Source organism: Lonchura striata, chromosome 12, assembly GCF_046129695.1.
Source record: "Lonchura striata isolate bLonStr1 chromosome 12, bLonStr1.mat, whole genome shotgun sequence".
In the NCBI taxonomy this organism is placed as follows: domain Eukaryota; kingdom Metazoa; phylum Chordata; class Aves; order Passeriformes; family Estrildidae; genus Lonchura; species Lonchura striata.
In genome coordinates, this window is record NC_134614.1 from 11,626,384 (window position 1) to 11,644,898 (window position 18,515).

At 35.7% G+C, this 18,515-nt stretch overlaps 1 protein-coding gene across 14 annotated transcripts in view; it reads right to left on the reverse strand.

Moving 5' to 3' along the window:
• ERC2 (ELKS/RAB6-interacting/CAST family member 2) overlaps positions 1-18,515 on the reverse strand; it is a 413,681-nt gene that overhangs the window by 117,197 nt on the left and 277,969 nt on the right. For all 14 annotated transcript variants that reach the window (XR_002465649.3, XR_002465648.3, XR_002465646.3 and 11 more), the window contains 2 exons: positions 18,209-18,356; positions 4,833-4,964 (listed from right to left, as the gene is read on the reverse strand). Coding sequence is in view for 1 of the 14 variants with exons in the window: in XM_021532844.3 (XP_021388519.1) it covers positions 4,833-4,964; positions 18,209-18,356 (280 nt within the window). In the remaining 13 variants the exon portion in view is untranslated. The remainder of the gene's footprint in view (positions 1-4,832; positions 4,965-18,208; positions 18,357-18,515) is intronic.

An 18,515-nucleotide genomic window follows, 5' to 3' on the forward strand; every position in this document is an offset into this window, starting at 1 on the left:
GAAAATTATTCAGATATTATACCTCCAGTCTTACACTGTGTTAATGCAGAATCAAGTTATTCCCTATGACCTCTGAAATAGCCTAATTTCCTTTTAAGAATGACATCAGACTAACTTAATCTGAGACACACTCATGTCAGATTACCTACATTATTTTTCCTGCAGAGATGCCACTTTCAATTTTGTAATCAATTACAGTTTTTTACTAAGTAGTCCATAAGCAGAATCTTGAATTTAGAATTGCCAACCACATCTTAATGTTCTCACGAATCTGGAGAAGTCCTGGGTGATAACCAAGGATTGCTATTCATTATGTGGAGACCATCCTGGTTAGAGATTGGTCACACATGCCAGTAAATTGAGGACTGTAAGGACTTGGAACAGGGGGTGAAAAATGCCCACAGAAATGAACAGTAAGAGGATATGGGTGACTAGAGCCTCAAACTCAGAACAGGAAACCAACAGGGAGGGACTGAGAGGCTCCAGAGATTAGAAAACCAAAGGGAATTAGAGGTCACAAATTGGCCAGAATTGTGGCTAGCAGGGCAGAATTCTCTGCTGGCTGGTAACTCACAGGCCTGCTCCCATCCTGAAAGGACACAGCTGACAGGAGGGCTGCCCAGAGAGGCAGCTGTGGCAGGGAATACAGATGTGCTGATGCCTAACAACTTTCAACAAGAGCAATTTGCTTGAGCAAACAGAGCATACAGTCACTGGTGTGACACAAGCAGGCACTTCCTTCAAAACATTTTCTACAAAAGGAAAAAAAAACTGAAAGATGATGTGGGCAATTGAGGCCAAGACAAAAAGGTTTAAGGAAAAACAGTAAGGATGTAGAGGTGAGAAATACGAGTCAGGGAGCTGGACAGTAAGGTTTGGGAGAAAGTCTGCACTGTGGGGCAAGACAGCTGCAAAATCTGGAAGTTCCAATTTATTTAGCCATAGGATTTTTTTGTTCCAGATAACTCCTAGATGCAACAATCCAGATTAGATTATTGTAATGCACTCTGCAAGGGGCTACATACTACAGTTTCTTGGAAACTGAAGCTAGAGGAAAATGCTTATTCAGCTCATTTTCAGTCTAGGAGTATTATACCTGCACTTCAGGACACACACTGACTGCCAAAATGTTTCCAGGTGGAAATTAAGAAAGATTGCCAACTCTCAAGCCAAAACTGAAGAGAATAAATTTAAGTTTTTGTGCAAAGCTGCAAAATTATCTTTTTTTTCTTGTTTTTTTCAAGACTAGTAAAAAACTATTAGTATATGTTACTGACATGGCAGCACTCAATCCCCAGAAATTCATTTATGTCAAATAAAAATCAGATGTATCAAAATAACTAGAGATCACATCATGACCAACTGTAAAAGACTTCTTTACAAAGTTTCCTTACAACTTGACCACAGTTAGGTCCAGACAAGGATGTCAAAAAAAGGTCACCCATCTATGCCTCTCCCTAGAGATCAAAAAAAGAGGGAATAAAGCCTAAAAGTGTCTGGAAATTTGTCTTTGTTCCCTAGCAGCAGCCAGAAGACCAAAACACATCCATTGTATCTAAAAAACGGTGCTCAACTAGTTCTTTCAAAAGAAGTCAGAGATCCTGTTCTTCACTAGGTCTAGAGCCACTCTGCCACATGCTGGCCCTGGCAGGATTAGAAATGAGGTAAGAGTTATAACAAAAACATACTAATTTTAAAAATGTCAATACTTGAAGAGGAAAGCTTCTCATAATTATGCCTATTTCAAACAGGATGTGCATCTTCTAAGGTTTTCCAAGGCCCTCTGGTACACCTTTCTCTTTACAAAGGGTACAGAAATGTCTTACTCTTTGTTGCAAAAATTCACTCCACTGCCCATGTACATACTTTACAGACATAATAGCATGCATTGCTCTTTATGAGTGTAGCATGTGGATTAGAAAATACAATATTATCTACAAAAATGAAGAATGTTTCAAATTAACACTGTTCAGCTGTCTCTGCCTCTCAAGAAGGTGGGAGAAAATTTTCAAAATCCCTCCCTAGCATTCACCAAATTAAACAGTATTTATGCTACAACATGCACAACTATATCTCCTTAAAAAACAAAGAATGCCCTCTGATGATTTGCAGGCTTATTATTTTCCCATCTTATTTTGTGCTTTTAAATCACATGTGGGACTATAGTCACATACCTAGAATTTGTGTGTAATGCTGAATGGGAAATGCAGGTTTCTATGCCACCCAGCAATCAAATTGCTGCACAAACGAATACTGGAAAGAGGGGTAAATAACAATACAAAAAATAAAGAAAAAAGTAAAATCCATGGTTGAAAAAATGTAAGATAAAGCAATGTCTGGAGTTCACTCATGATTACCCTTGACTGTGCTCTTCTCAAAGGTTATTGCAGCAAGGATTTTGCTATGAATCTCCTGTTTGCTTTCTTTACAAGTAAACATATGCTAGGCTAATCTATTGTTCACAGAGTTTGTGGAAATTTTTGGATGACAGCACTTCAGAACACCAATTCTGAGTCCAACACAAGCTGAAATAAAGCTCTATTCATCTAACCTGTTCTTAGCAACCTTCAAGAAAGGACCTTCCATTACATATATATGAAAGAATGTCCACATTTTGTTTCCACTTACAGATTCATTAGACTCATAGTGAAAAAGTCTTCTTTTAAAAAACTAACCTAGTTGTTCCTGGCAAAATTAAATTTACTGCTCCTAGCCTTTCTCCATTGGGCACTGGAATACAATTGATCATCGTCTTTTTTACAACATTTTATGTATTAGAAGACTTATATCTCCCCTTTGGTACTTTCTAGACTAAACAAACCATGTTCTTTAAGCCTTCCTCACAGGTCATGTTCTCTAAAACTTCTATCATTCTTGTTGCTCTCCTTTTGTCCGTTTCTACTTTGTCTATGTTTCCTAAAGTATGGAGATCAAAACTGTAAACAGCTTTTCAGATGAGCTCTCAGCAGTGCTCAAAGGAACAGAATTGCATCCTGCTTCTTCTTCAGTATTACATCTATCCTAGAATTAGCTCCAACTTCATTGCAATGGTATTCCACTGTGCAATTTAGATTACTTTTTCCATGCTATTACCTCAATAGCTGTGACTTCTCCCCTATAAGCAGACTTGTCTTTGCCAAATTTCACATGACTTATTCTAGATCCTCTCCAGTTTATCAAGACTGAAGCAGCTTATTGAGCAGTTTGACTGCTCCTGCTGTGCTTGGGCTTCTTACACCTCTATTCACAATCAAAAATATTAATGGCACTTCTATTTCATCACTGAAACAATCTCAAAAACAATACTCCACAGAATCAGATAAAAGACAGACCTCTTTGGAACCCTGCTGTAACTAGCCCTCCTGTCTAAAAATGAGCAATGGAAAATTTGTCTGTTGGTTGCATACCCATCTCATTATTATTTAAATAAAAATATATCTTTTGAATTAAAACTTTCATTATTGCAATTAATTTTACATTAGTCATTAATTACATTACAAAATTATGTATTTATTTGCATATTAAAATATCTGGTGGGACAGTGCTAAACACCTGATAAATTAAAAGCTACCGCTTTCTGCTTCAACCACAAAACCAGTTACCCTATCCAAGGAAATTAGATTTTGCTTGATATAATTTTCCTTGGCAAATTCAAGCACGCTAAATATAGGATGGGTATGCCAGACCTGCATTCTTTTTTAGAGAATGGCCCAAAACTACCACCTAGGAAAAAAATTAAAAGTACAAGTGTTAGTAAATACTAGTAAAATAGCTACTATTTTATGTGCTCTATCTTTAACCATGCACCTATTTCTACTATTCATATAACATCTCAATGTTCTTGAATATGCTTTAACACTGACTTTCATTATGTTCCTTATCCATTCTCTTCCCTAAATAAGCTGTTACCATGCATTGAAAAGCACTTGACTGAATATTAGCTCTCTTACATTGTCTTGTGCCTCAAATTTCTTTCACAGGTTCAGGTTTCTTAAATAAGTTGAAAACAGTGTCTGGGTTTCAGCAAGACTGTGGTGGTTATTACCTGTTTTTTCACATCTCTTGCCTTCATTTTGCTTTTTTTTTCATTCCATTCCTTGCATAAAGCCAAAACTTTTTTATTTTACAGATACTTCCATACAATTTTTCCTTCTTTTATAAACTCAGCCAACTTATCTCTGTTAATCAGAAACAGAACCAAACCAAGACAGCAAGTCCTTAATTCCCGTCTCCTCTTTCTGACAGAAAAAGTTGTTCTTAACATGTTCCAAGAATTCAAATGATTATATATTATGCTGTTCAGGTTTATGGTTTGTGGTTTTGGGTTTTTTAATTTGTGTTAGTATCCAAGAAATCATGTTTTCTCATTCTTACCTGCTCCTGACTCTAACAAGATTCCACTGGTCACTGTAAAAATGTGTAATTTGCCTCTTAGCCTCCTTCTCTCAATTAAGTAGTCCATCATACATCCCCATTATATTTTCATCCCTGTTTTTCCCTTTTATTTCTACCCAGACATTATGAACTTATAACCTATTTTAGCATCAAAAAATGATTTTTCATATAAAAGCACTGTTCAATTTTTCCTCAGGCTCCTTCATCAGAAGTGAGTTACTGGTTTCTACAGACTGTTTTTCTACTCCAGAGAAATAAAGGCACTAGACAAAAAGCCAAAATTTTAAACTATTTCAGGACGGAAACAAATACCAGCACTATTAGCCTCGGTTCAAAGAACGTATCATTGCTTATTAGCTCTTCGGAAAATTTATTTTATTCTGAAATAACAAAATAACAAAGTTATAAAACTGAGGGTGAAGAAAGAGGTGACGAACCTGATCTGGAGAGGGTCTGTGGTTGTGTTGTGTCCTCCCAGGAGACCGATGGTGGTGGTGATGGTGGTGGTGGTGGTAGTGGTGGTGGTCATCATCATAGTTATCAGCCATCAGCTTCATTCTGTTTTGTGTCTGTTAAAGATGTAAAGCAAGAAAATTTTATTGCATGTTGGAATGTATTATTCCGACAGTGTCTTAGGAATCTCTTGGCTCTGGGGGTTTTTCAGGAATTTTTTTTGAGCTGAAGGCTCTAAGAATAGAAATCCAGACTGCTGGCTTACAAAGAAAAGGAAAGAGGAATAGAGAAATCAAGTATGTGAACACATTCTCTGTTTCAGCTTTCACATGCATAGACTGACATGAAGTCCGAAAAGTAAACGATGACAGATGATGTGTTTGAAGGGCAAAAGACATTCAGCTTTTCTAAATACATTATTTTAGAGCTGTTTTCTATTTTTTCCAGTCTAACATTATGTCTTAGCAATTAACTTCTTAAATCTCTCTGAAAGGAATATAAAGTATATTTCAAACATTTACAGTTAGCTACCTAGGCATGTCAGCAACAACCTTGAATAGTTCTAAAAGTTCTATTTTGGGTAATTTATTTTAATTGTACACCAGGATCACCCTGCTAAACAATAAGTAAAATGAATCTGAAAACTAGGATACACAGGCACTTAGAGAAATAAGTGATTATGGAACTTGACACATTAGTGAATGGAAGTAAGTCTAAGATATAGATCTTAAAAAACAGATCAACACTTCAGCTACAGCTGTGTACAGATAATAAAATTTATGTCACCATGGGATAACAAGATACATTGCTGCTCTTTATCACTATTACAATTATTCCATACCATGAAATACATAGACTTGAATAAGTCAAACCTTGCTCATAACACCAAAAATATCTTACTACCAATAATCTGACACCAATGGATATTATTTTTTTTGTGGTACCAGGACTGAAGACTCTCTCAGGCAAACCTGTTAAACTGCAATCAAGTTTTAATTAATTTTGCACTAACAAAACCCAGAAAAAATGCTGTCAACACCCAAAGATCTCTTCCAAAATTAAAATAATCAGTTAGAAGCATATACAGTTAACACCGCACAGATGACTGAAGGAAGACAGCAGTCTTAGCTCCGTTGATGTCATGCTCCAAGGCAGTAGGATTCATGGTAACCCCATTGAGGATGGGAGCTGAACACATTCCCCAGGACTTTGCCCAGATCAATAAGTTCCAAAGGACCAACAGAAGCAGATGAATTTGAACACAACTCATTTATTCAGTATGTTCCCATATTAAATGGTCTAGCTGCCTTCCAATGCCAAGTGTCACAGCTAGGATGTAGTAAATTTACTTCCAGGACTGAAGTAATTTGATTTTCCTTCAGCAACAATTCTACATCAAAGTCTCTGTTTAGAAAATTTCACTGGCAAGTATATTTTCATTGAAAATGCAAAGCTTGGAGATTGCTATTAAATTCCCCAACTTAATGTTTTTTGCTGAAGTTGAAAAGGGATTTAAAAAAAAAAAACCAACCAAACTAAATATTCATATTATATAAAATTTCAAGTATAACAAAGTCTAATGCAAAGAAAACAGCCACACAGTCCCAGGAAGTCCTGATGTACCTTTTCAGCAATTAATATTTCTCAGTTGTCACAATGTTTCTCAAGCACTTCACATGATGTTCAATAAAGGATCAGAGAAAACTTCTTTACAGGAGGGGAGCTGTCTTCAGTTTAAGTAGAAACAACCAACTAACCCAACCAAACCCTCACAGCAACCCCATCAAAAAGATAAAGGAAACATCACAAGTCAGATATGCACTGTCAGACTTTCTGAGTATCTCCATAGCACTGTAAGAGCATTTTCACAGTATGGTATAGACTGAGAAGAATCTACACAGCTGGAAATAGTTTATTTTCCCCCTCCCAAATACAAAGATGGAAGAAAACAGCTGTATGAATTTCAGTTGCAACTTTCTATGATTCTGCTAAAAGATCATCTCAATCTAAATCATCATGATTGGTCTATTTGTCTTTAGATTCAAAGAGGAAGGCCTTTTGAACTAAAGAGTGGAAAAGATGGAGAATTAATAGACAAATAATAAGCCACTTACTATAAACACTGTCATACTCTGCCTCTTTGGGGAAGCTCCTAAAATTTTATTAGTTTATTTTCTTATCAATGAACAGCCTTAAATTTCCTACCTTTCAACTGTATTCCATAAAGAATGCAAAAGTTAAACAAGATGAGATATGCAATCCTAAAAGTGTCCTCTGTAATGAGGTGTTGGGGATTAGGTGTGTCATGGGATAGGAACTGTAAATGAATGATGTCATCTTTCTAATTTGGTGCTGAAATATAAATAAACTACTTCTTATGTTTCTTCCTTTTGCATGCCAGATTGCAGTAAAATGTGCACAAAGAAATTTTAATGCTCTAGTAGTCTTCCTTTAGTGTGCCTGTTATGGGAGCAAAATATACAAGAAATATGAAATGAGAACTTATTTTCCACTCAAGTAACCATCAAACCATCCAAACTTCATTATGACTTGAAACTGCCATGAATTGCTTAAAATGATGCAACTTACCTCGCAATACATTACTTTTAAAAGCTTTTTGTTTTTATTTGTTAGCTCTTCAACTGGTAGCAGATATAATTTTGATGTTCTGTTTGTCTCTGTTTTAGCTACTCCTAGTGCCACATTTCCACACTGAACTGTATTTTACAGGTATGCTTAGCTTTGACTTAACAAGTACAAAAACCTTATGATTTCAAACTTTCAAAAGCAAGATTTTTGAGGACAAGCAGGAGGATTTCTGGAGAAGAACAAAAGTAAAGCTATCCCGAGGAACAGTACAATCCTTTTCACATCCTTCTAAACAAAAATCTCTAACATCACTTCTGTTTTCTCCCTTTACTAACTTTTGATATTTAGCAGGCTTTGAAACGCCAACTACATTTTCATTTGAGGAAGGAATTAATTAACCACATTGGAATTTGTTCAGGACCCCAAGGCTTCACACCCCTATACCTACATACAGGCACACACAGAAAGTTGTTTTTGTGTTGGGACACTGGTTTATCAGCCAAAGGAAAATCCTCATGGTCTGGGTGCCGGAGTAACACATTCAGGGGCTGCTTCAGTGCTGCCTGAGAGGGGAAATGCCACACAGTGACCTGGCAATGCCACACAGTGACCTGGCAATGCCATCATTTCCTGCAGCATCTTCAGCATGCCTGGAAAGTTCCTATTCAAGGACACCCAAGATCTTTTCTTAAATTTGCTTAGAAAGCACAGCACATTATTCAATACTGACATTTCTGGATGATCAAGAAATGGAATCTTGAAATATACAATAAATGAAAATTAGAGTGGTGATCACACATGCATTCAGCCTGTGCAATATCTCATGTGCACCACTGGTTACTTTGCACAAGTCACACCTTATCTGACATAGTTATATTGCACAGGCCAAACTTGGATTCACATTCTCCTCTCACACCTGAAAATGGGGTTGCAAAAAATTTACATAGCCACAGCTCTGACAAAAAAGTTGTCATGCTAACAGTTCTTTTTGAAAATGTCTAGAGAACAACAGGCCTACACCTGAGAAGGAACCTGTTTTAATTTGATTTTATACTAGAAAAGAAAAACATGTCAATTTGTAAAATGCAACAATTAATTATCTCCTAAAGACCATGTATGGCCTTATTAGTTCTAGCCTAAACTGTGTCCTCAGATTTTTTTTTTTTTGCACTCAATTTATTGACTACATTAAAAAAATACTGCATCCATTTTGAAATAAAGGAATGATCAAGGAATTAAAAGCAGCTTAGATCTACTTGCACAGGTATATTAACCCTTAGGGCTTGAAACAGTTGTCTTTGATCATTCAATATCACTATTTGCTAAGCTGTCAAGGTCATGAATGGTATGTGTAACTGAATTTTTAACCCACTTACCAAAGAATTTATGACCTAGCATTGCAAGAAAACTGACAGATATTTCTTGTCCTCCTAAAAGTCTGTTGAGTTTAAGAAAGGATATACCAAAGTGAAATGAAAGTCTTTGATTGACTGGTAACAGACTAAATAGCTTAACAGCAATCTGTAACTGTAAAACTGTAATATTAAAACTGTCTTTTACAAAATATTTTAGCAAGGTGGCAATAAGGAACTATGCTTTCATCTGTCATCTGGATCAAGTTAACAACGAAACTCTCATGAATGAGGTTCAAATGAGGAAAAATAGTAAGATTTGTTGCTCTGGGATATAGGTGTAATACAATTCAATAGCTATTACTTTCCTTAGCATTTTCTTCTCAATCTCTTTTCATTTAATGGAATTTGAAATATTTCTAGAATATTCACTTTCAATAGGGTAGGATTTTTCCCTATATGAGAAGGAGGCAGATATAAAACCTGCAAGATGCCCTGGAGCTATTCTGGGGTCCATTTCTTAGAGCACAAAATAAAAAAAACCTAGAGACCCACATTCTAGGTTTGATTCTGCAATGGCCTCTTGTCTTTAATGACACAGAAACTCTTTTTCTTGCAATCTCACTGTTTGAAAATAATCCCACATTCTAACTCCATCCTAATAATTCCACAAAAAACTCTAAAAATTTCATGAGGCAGGCATTTAATTCTAGTCTTCGTAATCTTTAATAACAGGTGATTTTAGCTGAGCTTTTTTTCTCCTGAGACAATATTTTAGAAAACAGAAAAGGGAAATGATCTAAAGAATTGCATTCTCCAGACTACAGTGTTCAGCAAGTTTATCCAGTAGCTGCATGAAGGAATTATTGGACTAGATCTAGATTTAATGAAAACATGTGCAACTGCAATTGGTTTTCCTCTATGAATCCAGTGCTTCAAGCCTGAGTTGCATTAACAGAGTTGCATTAACAAAATGTTTGTTAATTAAGCCAGTTCTGGCCTTACTCTCACCAAATAAAATCAGGTTTTGAATTAGAACAATTTGCATTTTTGCACATTCTTTGAAAATTGTTGTCATCTGAAAACAAGGAAAGAATTTCTTACCATTTCTACGGCTGCACAACTCAGAAATCACAAACTGCCATGAAATACAATTTATATTGGATTTGCTATTTGGCATTCATTAAATGTTGGACAGCAAATGCTGTCACACACCCCTGAAGTTCAAGAAATTACACTTGTCACTCACAATCTTTTGAGTGACTATAGAAGTTTGCATAAAATCATTACTTTATAAAAACAGTGTATTTGCTTATTAAAAAAACCCAAAATATTACAACAAACAATGTAGACTACCACGTTTCTGCAACAGAGGAAGACAGTCTAGGTGAATAGTTACAAAAGGCATTTGAGGAAGCACCACAGAATCCTGTGCTTCTAAGTAACCCTTATGGTGACTTTTGATAATGAAAGAGTTACCACAAGCTACAAAGAAAACTAAAATTAAATGCCATATAAAGCCTGTATTTCCATACCATAATAAAGTTCACTAATCCTTTTTTTTAAAACCCTCTTCAGCAAGTTTTCCTTTATTCCACTTTTGTTGTCTCATCAGAATTAAATATTTTTCTGAGATCAAGAATAACAAGTTCAAGTTCCAACCTTGGAGCCTCTAAAAAATCATCTTCAACCTCACTGTCATTGTTCCACCTGCTTTTAGCATCTCAAGCCTATAGAGATACCTGCATCCTTCACAAGTGATGTGAAAATAAGCCAAAGAGTGAGAAAATCTGCCACCTAGAAAAGATACTTAGAAGAGATTCCTTTGCAATGTTTCAGTTTAAACTTTTGATATCCTTTGGGGCACTGTTTCACTAACTATCCAGCTGTAGAAGAAAAGAAAATTCCAAGGCTATTGCTAGAAAGCCAAACATTGAGACTGCTCCATTTTTAAGGGTAGCACTTTTCTTCAATCCACATGATGAAATGAGACAAATTGTTAAAACACACCCATCAAGTATGGCTTTGACAGAAGGGTCATTTTTCCACAAGCCAGAGGATCTGTTAACCTGTTACTGCTCTGAAGGATCTTCTGCCAGTATTAGAGCTGCATGGAAGAAGTGGATTTAATAGACTTCCAGAGATTGTATCACTTTATGCTAATTATTCAGGCCACTATTAACAGTGTAATACTAACAAAATCATGCTAATTATTTCCAAAATAAATTATACTCTTGTCTTCAATGAGTATAAATATACAATAATATTCAATTCAGACTTCTTTGTTGCTTATGCGGGGAGGTTTTAGACACCAAGAAAACTCCAATGGAATAAAAATGAGGTTAAGACTCTTAAGTTTGCAAGCACTCATCAGTAAGTGAAAGATAACAAAAACATTGTAGTATGTTAACTAAGCAGCAACTGCAAATGCTAAATAAGTATGATAATCATAACCGTATGGGTGTTGGAATGCATCACCACGGGGCTGTGTTATGTTTTACTGAGTGCTTTAATTATGCATTTTCTTTTTATAACATCCCTGTAATGTAATCTGTTCTTATATTCTTACTCTTAACTACATTTTAACATGGGTTTTGCTGCTTTGTTTCCTGCCTCCATTGAAGAACACAAATTTTTCCCTGTTAAAATTCCAAATGGGCTAATAAGCATGTTTTTCTTTTCCTGTTATAGTGTATGACTTGTCTTGGAAAGTGTGAGAGACAGGATGCATGCAGGCTCAGAGTGTGCATGATAGCACACTGCAGAAAACTTTGGCTACTCTGCATTTAACTCTTTTTAGGTTTTACCTCATTAGAATAAGACTGTTCCAAACAATTTAAGGGACACAGTCAAGTTTTCATGCTAGTAAAGTACACATATTTTTATTTTTCACATCTATATTTACTTAACTCACACGGTGTTTTTACATTTAAATCTTAGAATTCTTATCATCTGTAACATGTAACTCAGAATAATTGATGCTCAGGCCCTGTCTGCCTTCACAGGACAGTAAATAGGGATTAAGAAAAGGTATTTTCTATTTTCCAAGTTTTCATTAAATCCAACATTCCACACAGGGAAAATACAAAATCAATTGCTGGACAAATTAATACTCTGACTCCTCTGCAACACTGCAAAGCAACTTCTATGTAAATCTTTTTGAAGACTCAGGTCTGGTAATTCAGTGTTGAACCTGAGCATAGAAACTTTACAGACACTTCAGTTCTTTTTTAATTAGAGTACTATTTAAGTGATATCAACAACCATTACACCTGCTGCTTTGCCAGATGACAAAATGTGACTGACTTACCCTGAAAGAAGTTAAAGCTCAGAGCAAGCCTCCCTCTTCACAAGCTGAAGGACAACAGCCTCCAAACACCAGCTGGGATATTGGACACTTGGCAGCCAGAGACAGGCAGCACTTCCAAGTGCCAAGCAGACACTTATCTGAAGTACTGAGGCCAAATTTCAACTTTTCTGACACTTGTGATTAAACAAAGCTATGCTGAATAGAACATGGACCGTCTGACGCTTTTTGTGCATTTTCCTGCATTTAGAACTTGTGGTTTTGAAGTCTTTTAAAGCTCTGTGAATTAAAAGTATGGCTTGAAGCGCAGGAAATATCTTGTAATAATACAGCATACTCAGTAATGTATAGGCTCAAGTCATGCTAAAGGTATTTGTCTGAGTCCTACTACTAGCCTGGGTAATTACATAGAAGTATGTAAGAACATAGACACAAAGCAGTGGGTAAAAATCATAATTAAAGCTCTGAAACTGTAGCTGCCTGAGGACATCTCAGGCCAGGTCCTACTAAAAACAGACAAGCAACGGAAGAAGGAAGGTGCTCTTTTTTCCTTTTTACAACAGGAAATAACTCATCAAAAACATACTTCCCCTTAATAATTATTTAAAACCAGACATGAATCAGAAACTTCAGCAGCTAAATAAGACCTTAGAAACTGAAAATCTCTTGTTGGCAGTATTGGTCATTTTTCACCATCTTTTATATCTGAATAGTGAGTTTCAGCTGTAAGTTTTACAGTTTCAATACCAAGCCCAGGTCTCCCATTTGTATCATATAGAAAATGTAGCTTAAATTGAAATTACTGCATTTATTCCATTGTATGCAACAAAAATTGCTATATAAAACATACATTTCAATGCATGAGTCATATATTTAAATACAGACTGAAATGGTGATAACATCCCACCACTGTCTTGATATGCTTAATACAGACACCTTATCACTAATTTATTTTTGATGCTGGATTGTAAGAATTACCAGTTTTATCCACAATTACAGCATCAGAAATATCTGACACCCAGTTTTCACAGTATTTTTTTTAGTAGCTGGCTACTTAGCACTGCATTTGAGATCAAATGTTAAACTATATTTAGTCTTATTACCACGGGGTACATTGCAGTAGAACATAAGGATTTGTTTAAAACATGTCACATGGAGAAAAATCCTTTTGGCTTGGGAGCTCAGATTGTTATAATGGGGATATTCACTATTCTTATTTGAGGTACTTAATAACCATTTTCACCCTACCAAGCAAGTCAGATCCAGAATTACAAAAGTTCCAGTGCTAATATATATATTATTTTATATCTGCATTACCTACTTTTTCCATTTAAGATTTTCAGTTTTAGGGAAGTTAAACCATTTGTCTGAACAAAGTTCTAGGATAAATTCAAGACCAGATTATCACCAGTGAAAAAAGGCTGCCTTGAGCCACAGCCTGGCTTATGTTGTGACACAGATCCTTCAAGAATCAAAAAACTCTGAACAGAGAACAAAGAAAAACAGATTTTAAAGCAGGAAAGGGCTCATGTACCAAGGCTGTGGTGCTTTCAGGGGCTGACTGCTAAAGGCAAAAGATGCCCCTCTGATTGGAAAGGGTTTCTGTAAAAATACCATGCAAAAGACTTTGGATTCCTGAGAGCATAAGGAGGAAAAAGTGATGCCATATCCAGCTATGACCTGAGTCCATCAAATTTTATGATATAAATTGTCAGTTCTTACTGAGAATATGTGAAAAGTGTTATGAGAGCAATGCCAACATTTTCAGTACTTTTCCAACACAGAATGTCTTTTGAATCAACTAAACTGTTCAGGCAAAGGCTTTTAGCTCCACTCACACATTGCCTTGCCCACCTTGTGCCCCTCCTGTGTTAAGCTACAGGGAAAAGTGGCACTGCACTTCCACCCCTACAGGAACCTGCACTGGGCAAAACTGAGATGCAATCCACTTGCAATCACTGTCATGACCCGTGTTCAAAAACACAGATTAAAAATCAGATCAAAAATTAGGAAGATGAACCCCAGTGTTGAGACATGCAGAAATATTACTTTAGGCTATTTCTACTTAATAGAAAAGTATAAACTAAAAAGATTTTTAATATAGTAAGGCCACTGAATGCCTTGTATTGACATAAATGGGATCTGAACAGCCACATTAAAATCAGAGAGTAAAAGTCATTTTCTTACATTTGCCGAGAACTTTTAAGGAAAAAACAACCAGGCTGATTAGGAAATTATTAGGCCATCTATTCTTACCTGTCCAAAATAAACAATGAACCTGTGTAGTATAAGTGCAACAGAAATAAAACTAAAATTCAAGGGTCTCAAACTTCTCTTTCGTTTAAAATTAGGCGCTTAAAGCTTGAACAAGACCAATATTATGAGTAATAGTAAACAGCATAAACCCAAGAGGTAAAAAAGAAGCAGAGTGGCCAATTATGTCTGCAGTACCCATGTGAATGGCTTCTTAACATGGATTCTACTCACTGTGCAGTAATACTGCACAATTCAACTCACAATCAATGTCTGCCTGAAGCAGATCTGTGTAAACAGCAGCAGCAATACAATAACAACAAGAATAATAATAAAATTAATGTGGTCCTACAATACTCACACCTGTGCAATTCAAGGCAATCAGAAAGATGAAATTAGTATAGCATCTAAAACTGAAGCAACAGTGATGAGGAACCAACCCCAGAGCTGCTGCTGTTCACAAGTGCTGCAGATAACAATGTCTGTAATGACACTGTAAAAAAACAGTGCCTGACTTTTCTGCTACCACACTTGTTAAACATATAGAGAGCTTAAATGCAATTAATTAATTCACAGTGCTGCAGAAAAATATTTTAGGCTGCCAGAATAATCATAATCACAACAACTTCTAGTAATATTCTTTTTCTCATACAGTAAAATAAACCCTTTCAATATCATAAAATACACAGTGCAATAAAGCTGAATTAATCAGGGAAAATACAACTTGGGCTATTTTGTTATTCTTGAATGCTTGATGTTACCACCATAATATCAGAGTAGCAAGGTTTCTGAAGTATTTAACTGGAACAGTATATGAAAGGCAACACACTGCCCACAATTCCACTTTACTCATTTGCTGGTGAAAGAGCTTTTTAAAATATTTACAGGTTAATTAGTAAGAAATAATTCTGTGTATTGCATGCAGAAGAAAATATTGCTAGCTGTTAGTTTGCTGAGGAAGCGTGATAACACACATTTTTAAAATTCCTTGATTGTTTCTCACCCTTTTTGTTGCATTAGCAATATGTTGATGTGATGAAATATAGAGCAGTGAACTAAAAAATTCTGCCAAACACCAGCTTTGCCTCTGGCCAGAGTATTCTGTACACCTGCAGCCCTGAAAGTACTGGAAAGGTTTCCAATTTCATGTTTTGAGAAGAAAAATAAAATGCTCTCAAGGAGTTAGAAGACCTTGCATTTTGGCCAACTGCACTTACATTTTTGGCACTATATCCTACAAGTGAAAAGAGACAACTGGGACATTTTCTCTCAGTATCCAAATTCAGGATGAATCAATAACAGCAGTGTCTTCTGTTCTTCCCAAAAATCTCTTGAGACATTCCAAAAATTGATTTTTTTAGCTAATTATTTCATGAAGGATTGCATCACTGTACAAATTTATCTAAAAATACCTTCTCAGAATTCTCAAAAGGAATCTTGGCCAGGGTGATTATGCACATTATGTAATCACTCAGCCAAGACCACATGGTAATTTTGTTTAATACTGTATTACTGAAAGGTTTTTTTTTAAGCCTACTACAAAGTACTACAGCTTTCAAAATGTAGCATTTGGTCTATAAATCAAAGCAATGCCAGTGGTCTTGTTTTGCTGGGAGTGCATTATTATGTTTCCCAATTATTTAAGCAGTAAGCAAGAAATATTTAACTGACAGATTGCAGCTGCTAAATTGTATTTAAATTTTTACAATTAAATGTTTGTTTCTTGTGAGAAAATGTGTTTACAACACAGAGGTCAGAATTATTATTACTAATTTTACAGCTGAATACACTGTGATGCAAATAATTTTTCTAGGTTATCTAGGTTTTGACATAAAAACAATTCTCTCTTCCAGCTTAAAAATAACAGAACATTTACTTAAACTCACACAGTCACAATCCATAAAAAGATAGCTCAACACATTCATATAAATAACATTTTAATCTTTAAAATATGACATGCCTATCTGTAGCTTTATTAAAATAAATCATAAATATTCCCATTTCCTGACAAAGGCAGAATATTTCACTTCTCTGAGATGCCTCTTTTTATTTTGTAGTGTGAAAAATTGTGACAAATTATTTTAAAATCAATGTATTAATAGGGGTTTACACAATGTATTCAACATTCACAAAGGCCAGAAAATATGGATGTATATGAGAGGAATAAGAATTTTTAATCATGGACCAATATGTTATTTTGCCTCTCAAAGTAAAAATTCCTGTTATAATATAGAACAGGGATGAATTTAGGGCTTTATGTTTAGCATTATCTAGTGATTCATCTTCTAATATTTATAAATATTTCTCCTTTGATGATTGCATTAGGCTGGAGAAACTGGTCTTTTTTGAATTCTCTCTTTCAGCAGTGTATCAACAGTGGAAATGGAGGGTGGGACAAATAAGAGCAGAAGAAAACAAGCAATGCTGCAGCTGGATATTCACTGAGGTTCCTGAGGATCAGAAATAGCTCGAGAGAGCATCTCTCAAGGAAACAGAGGAACTGAACCACACAGGGGGATCTGCCCCTGCCCCTGCCCAGCAAGGTCAGAGCAGGGCTTTGTGCTGGATGCACATCAGAAACCTCTGGGGGCAGAGAGTGGTTCTCCCCAAAGGGATTAAAGAAGTATGAGTGAAGTCTACAACCTCTATTATCAGATAATTCTTAAGTGTAGTAAAGGGGTGACCTAGTTAAACCACATTCCTGTTCCTGGTGACTCTTTTTTTGTGGTGTCTGAGATAACAGGGAGATTATTTTGGCATCAATTTAATCTAGTTGAATAGCTTTACTGAAGATCTTTATCGCTATAAATAATGGAGGTATTTGAAGTATTTGGTTACAATTCTAACTGAAGTTATCCAACACAATGCTTCTCTAGCAATCTTCTTCCTTCTCTCTGTCTGAATAAAGTTTTGAACACTTTCCAGCTACAGCTTAAAGGTACAACACCAAAACAAAACAAGCACAACAACAAAACGATTGCTGAGTTCTCTGATGGACATTTTTTTTAAATCCACAATATTTAAAGGTATCATGGAACATGGCAAAGGGGTGTATTCATTTACTCTTCAGTAACCTAAGATGAAGGCAAAAAAGGGAGATGTCTAAAAAAGAAAATAAGTACCCACTCTTTTCCAAAGCAAACCAAAACAAAAATCCCTAAAATTATTTGGAACTCAACAGCATCTGCTCTGGTGCAGCACAATGATAAGTGATAAAAAGCATGAAGCATGTCTGCCTATTTATCATATAGATTTTGATGAAATGTATCCTGGGCAGCTGACTGACCTGAGAGACAACTGCATCATGGCCAGAAGATATGTGATAATATCTGTTTCTAGAAGTTTTTTTAAACTGTATACTTTTTTATTTAAACCTCAAATTACTTATAATGTTGAAGACACAGTGATTTTTATCCATTTGAGAATTTATTTTAAGGATAATCACAATTTCTAGATAACCTCTCAAAAAGCCTGAAGCCTTCTGAAAACAAAATTATTTTACATCAGATAGGCAAATAACTGAACAAGAGGAGGTTAAAAAGAGTAAACAGAATGGACAGAACTTGCTTTATGCAAAGAGCATCTGCTGTCCTCTTTCACAGAATTAAGGCTGGAAACCATATGAAGAGGGAAAACAAAATGTATTAGCTGCATATAATATGAGCCAAGCAAATGTGCAGCTAATCCTTAACAACTCCAGAGAAGCAATAAACACATAAATGGAACACATCCTACCTTGTGCAACTGCTGACATGTGTCAGACCTGGCTTGAACACTTCCAAAAGGACATCAGCATAAAACAGTACAAATAAAACAGTTTTCTGTTGCTATGAAAGTATGAAAAGTAAAGTCTCCCCACCTGCTGTTTTAACTGATGTACTAATCTGTCCTTCTCTCGTTTAAGAGCCATTACTTCATCTTGAGTCTTCTTTTTCTTTGAAGCAGACAGCTCAAGCAAGGCAATATTTGCATCTTTTTCACTAATTGCAGCGAGCAAAGCTTCCTGTCTGATAAAATAAAATAAAATAAATTTTTTTATATTCTCATGAAAACAATATATACTGCTATACCACACTATGTGAGATGTTTCTTTCAATCACGTAGAGAACAATCACCTACCTTTGGAACACTTCAAATAGCAAACACTGTCAGGTCTAACCAAATAA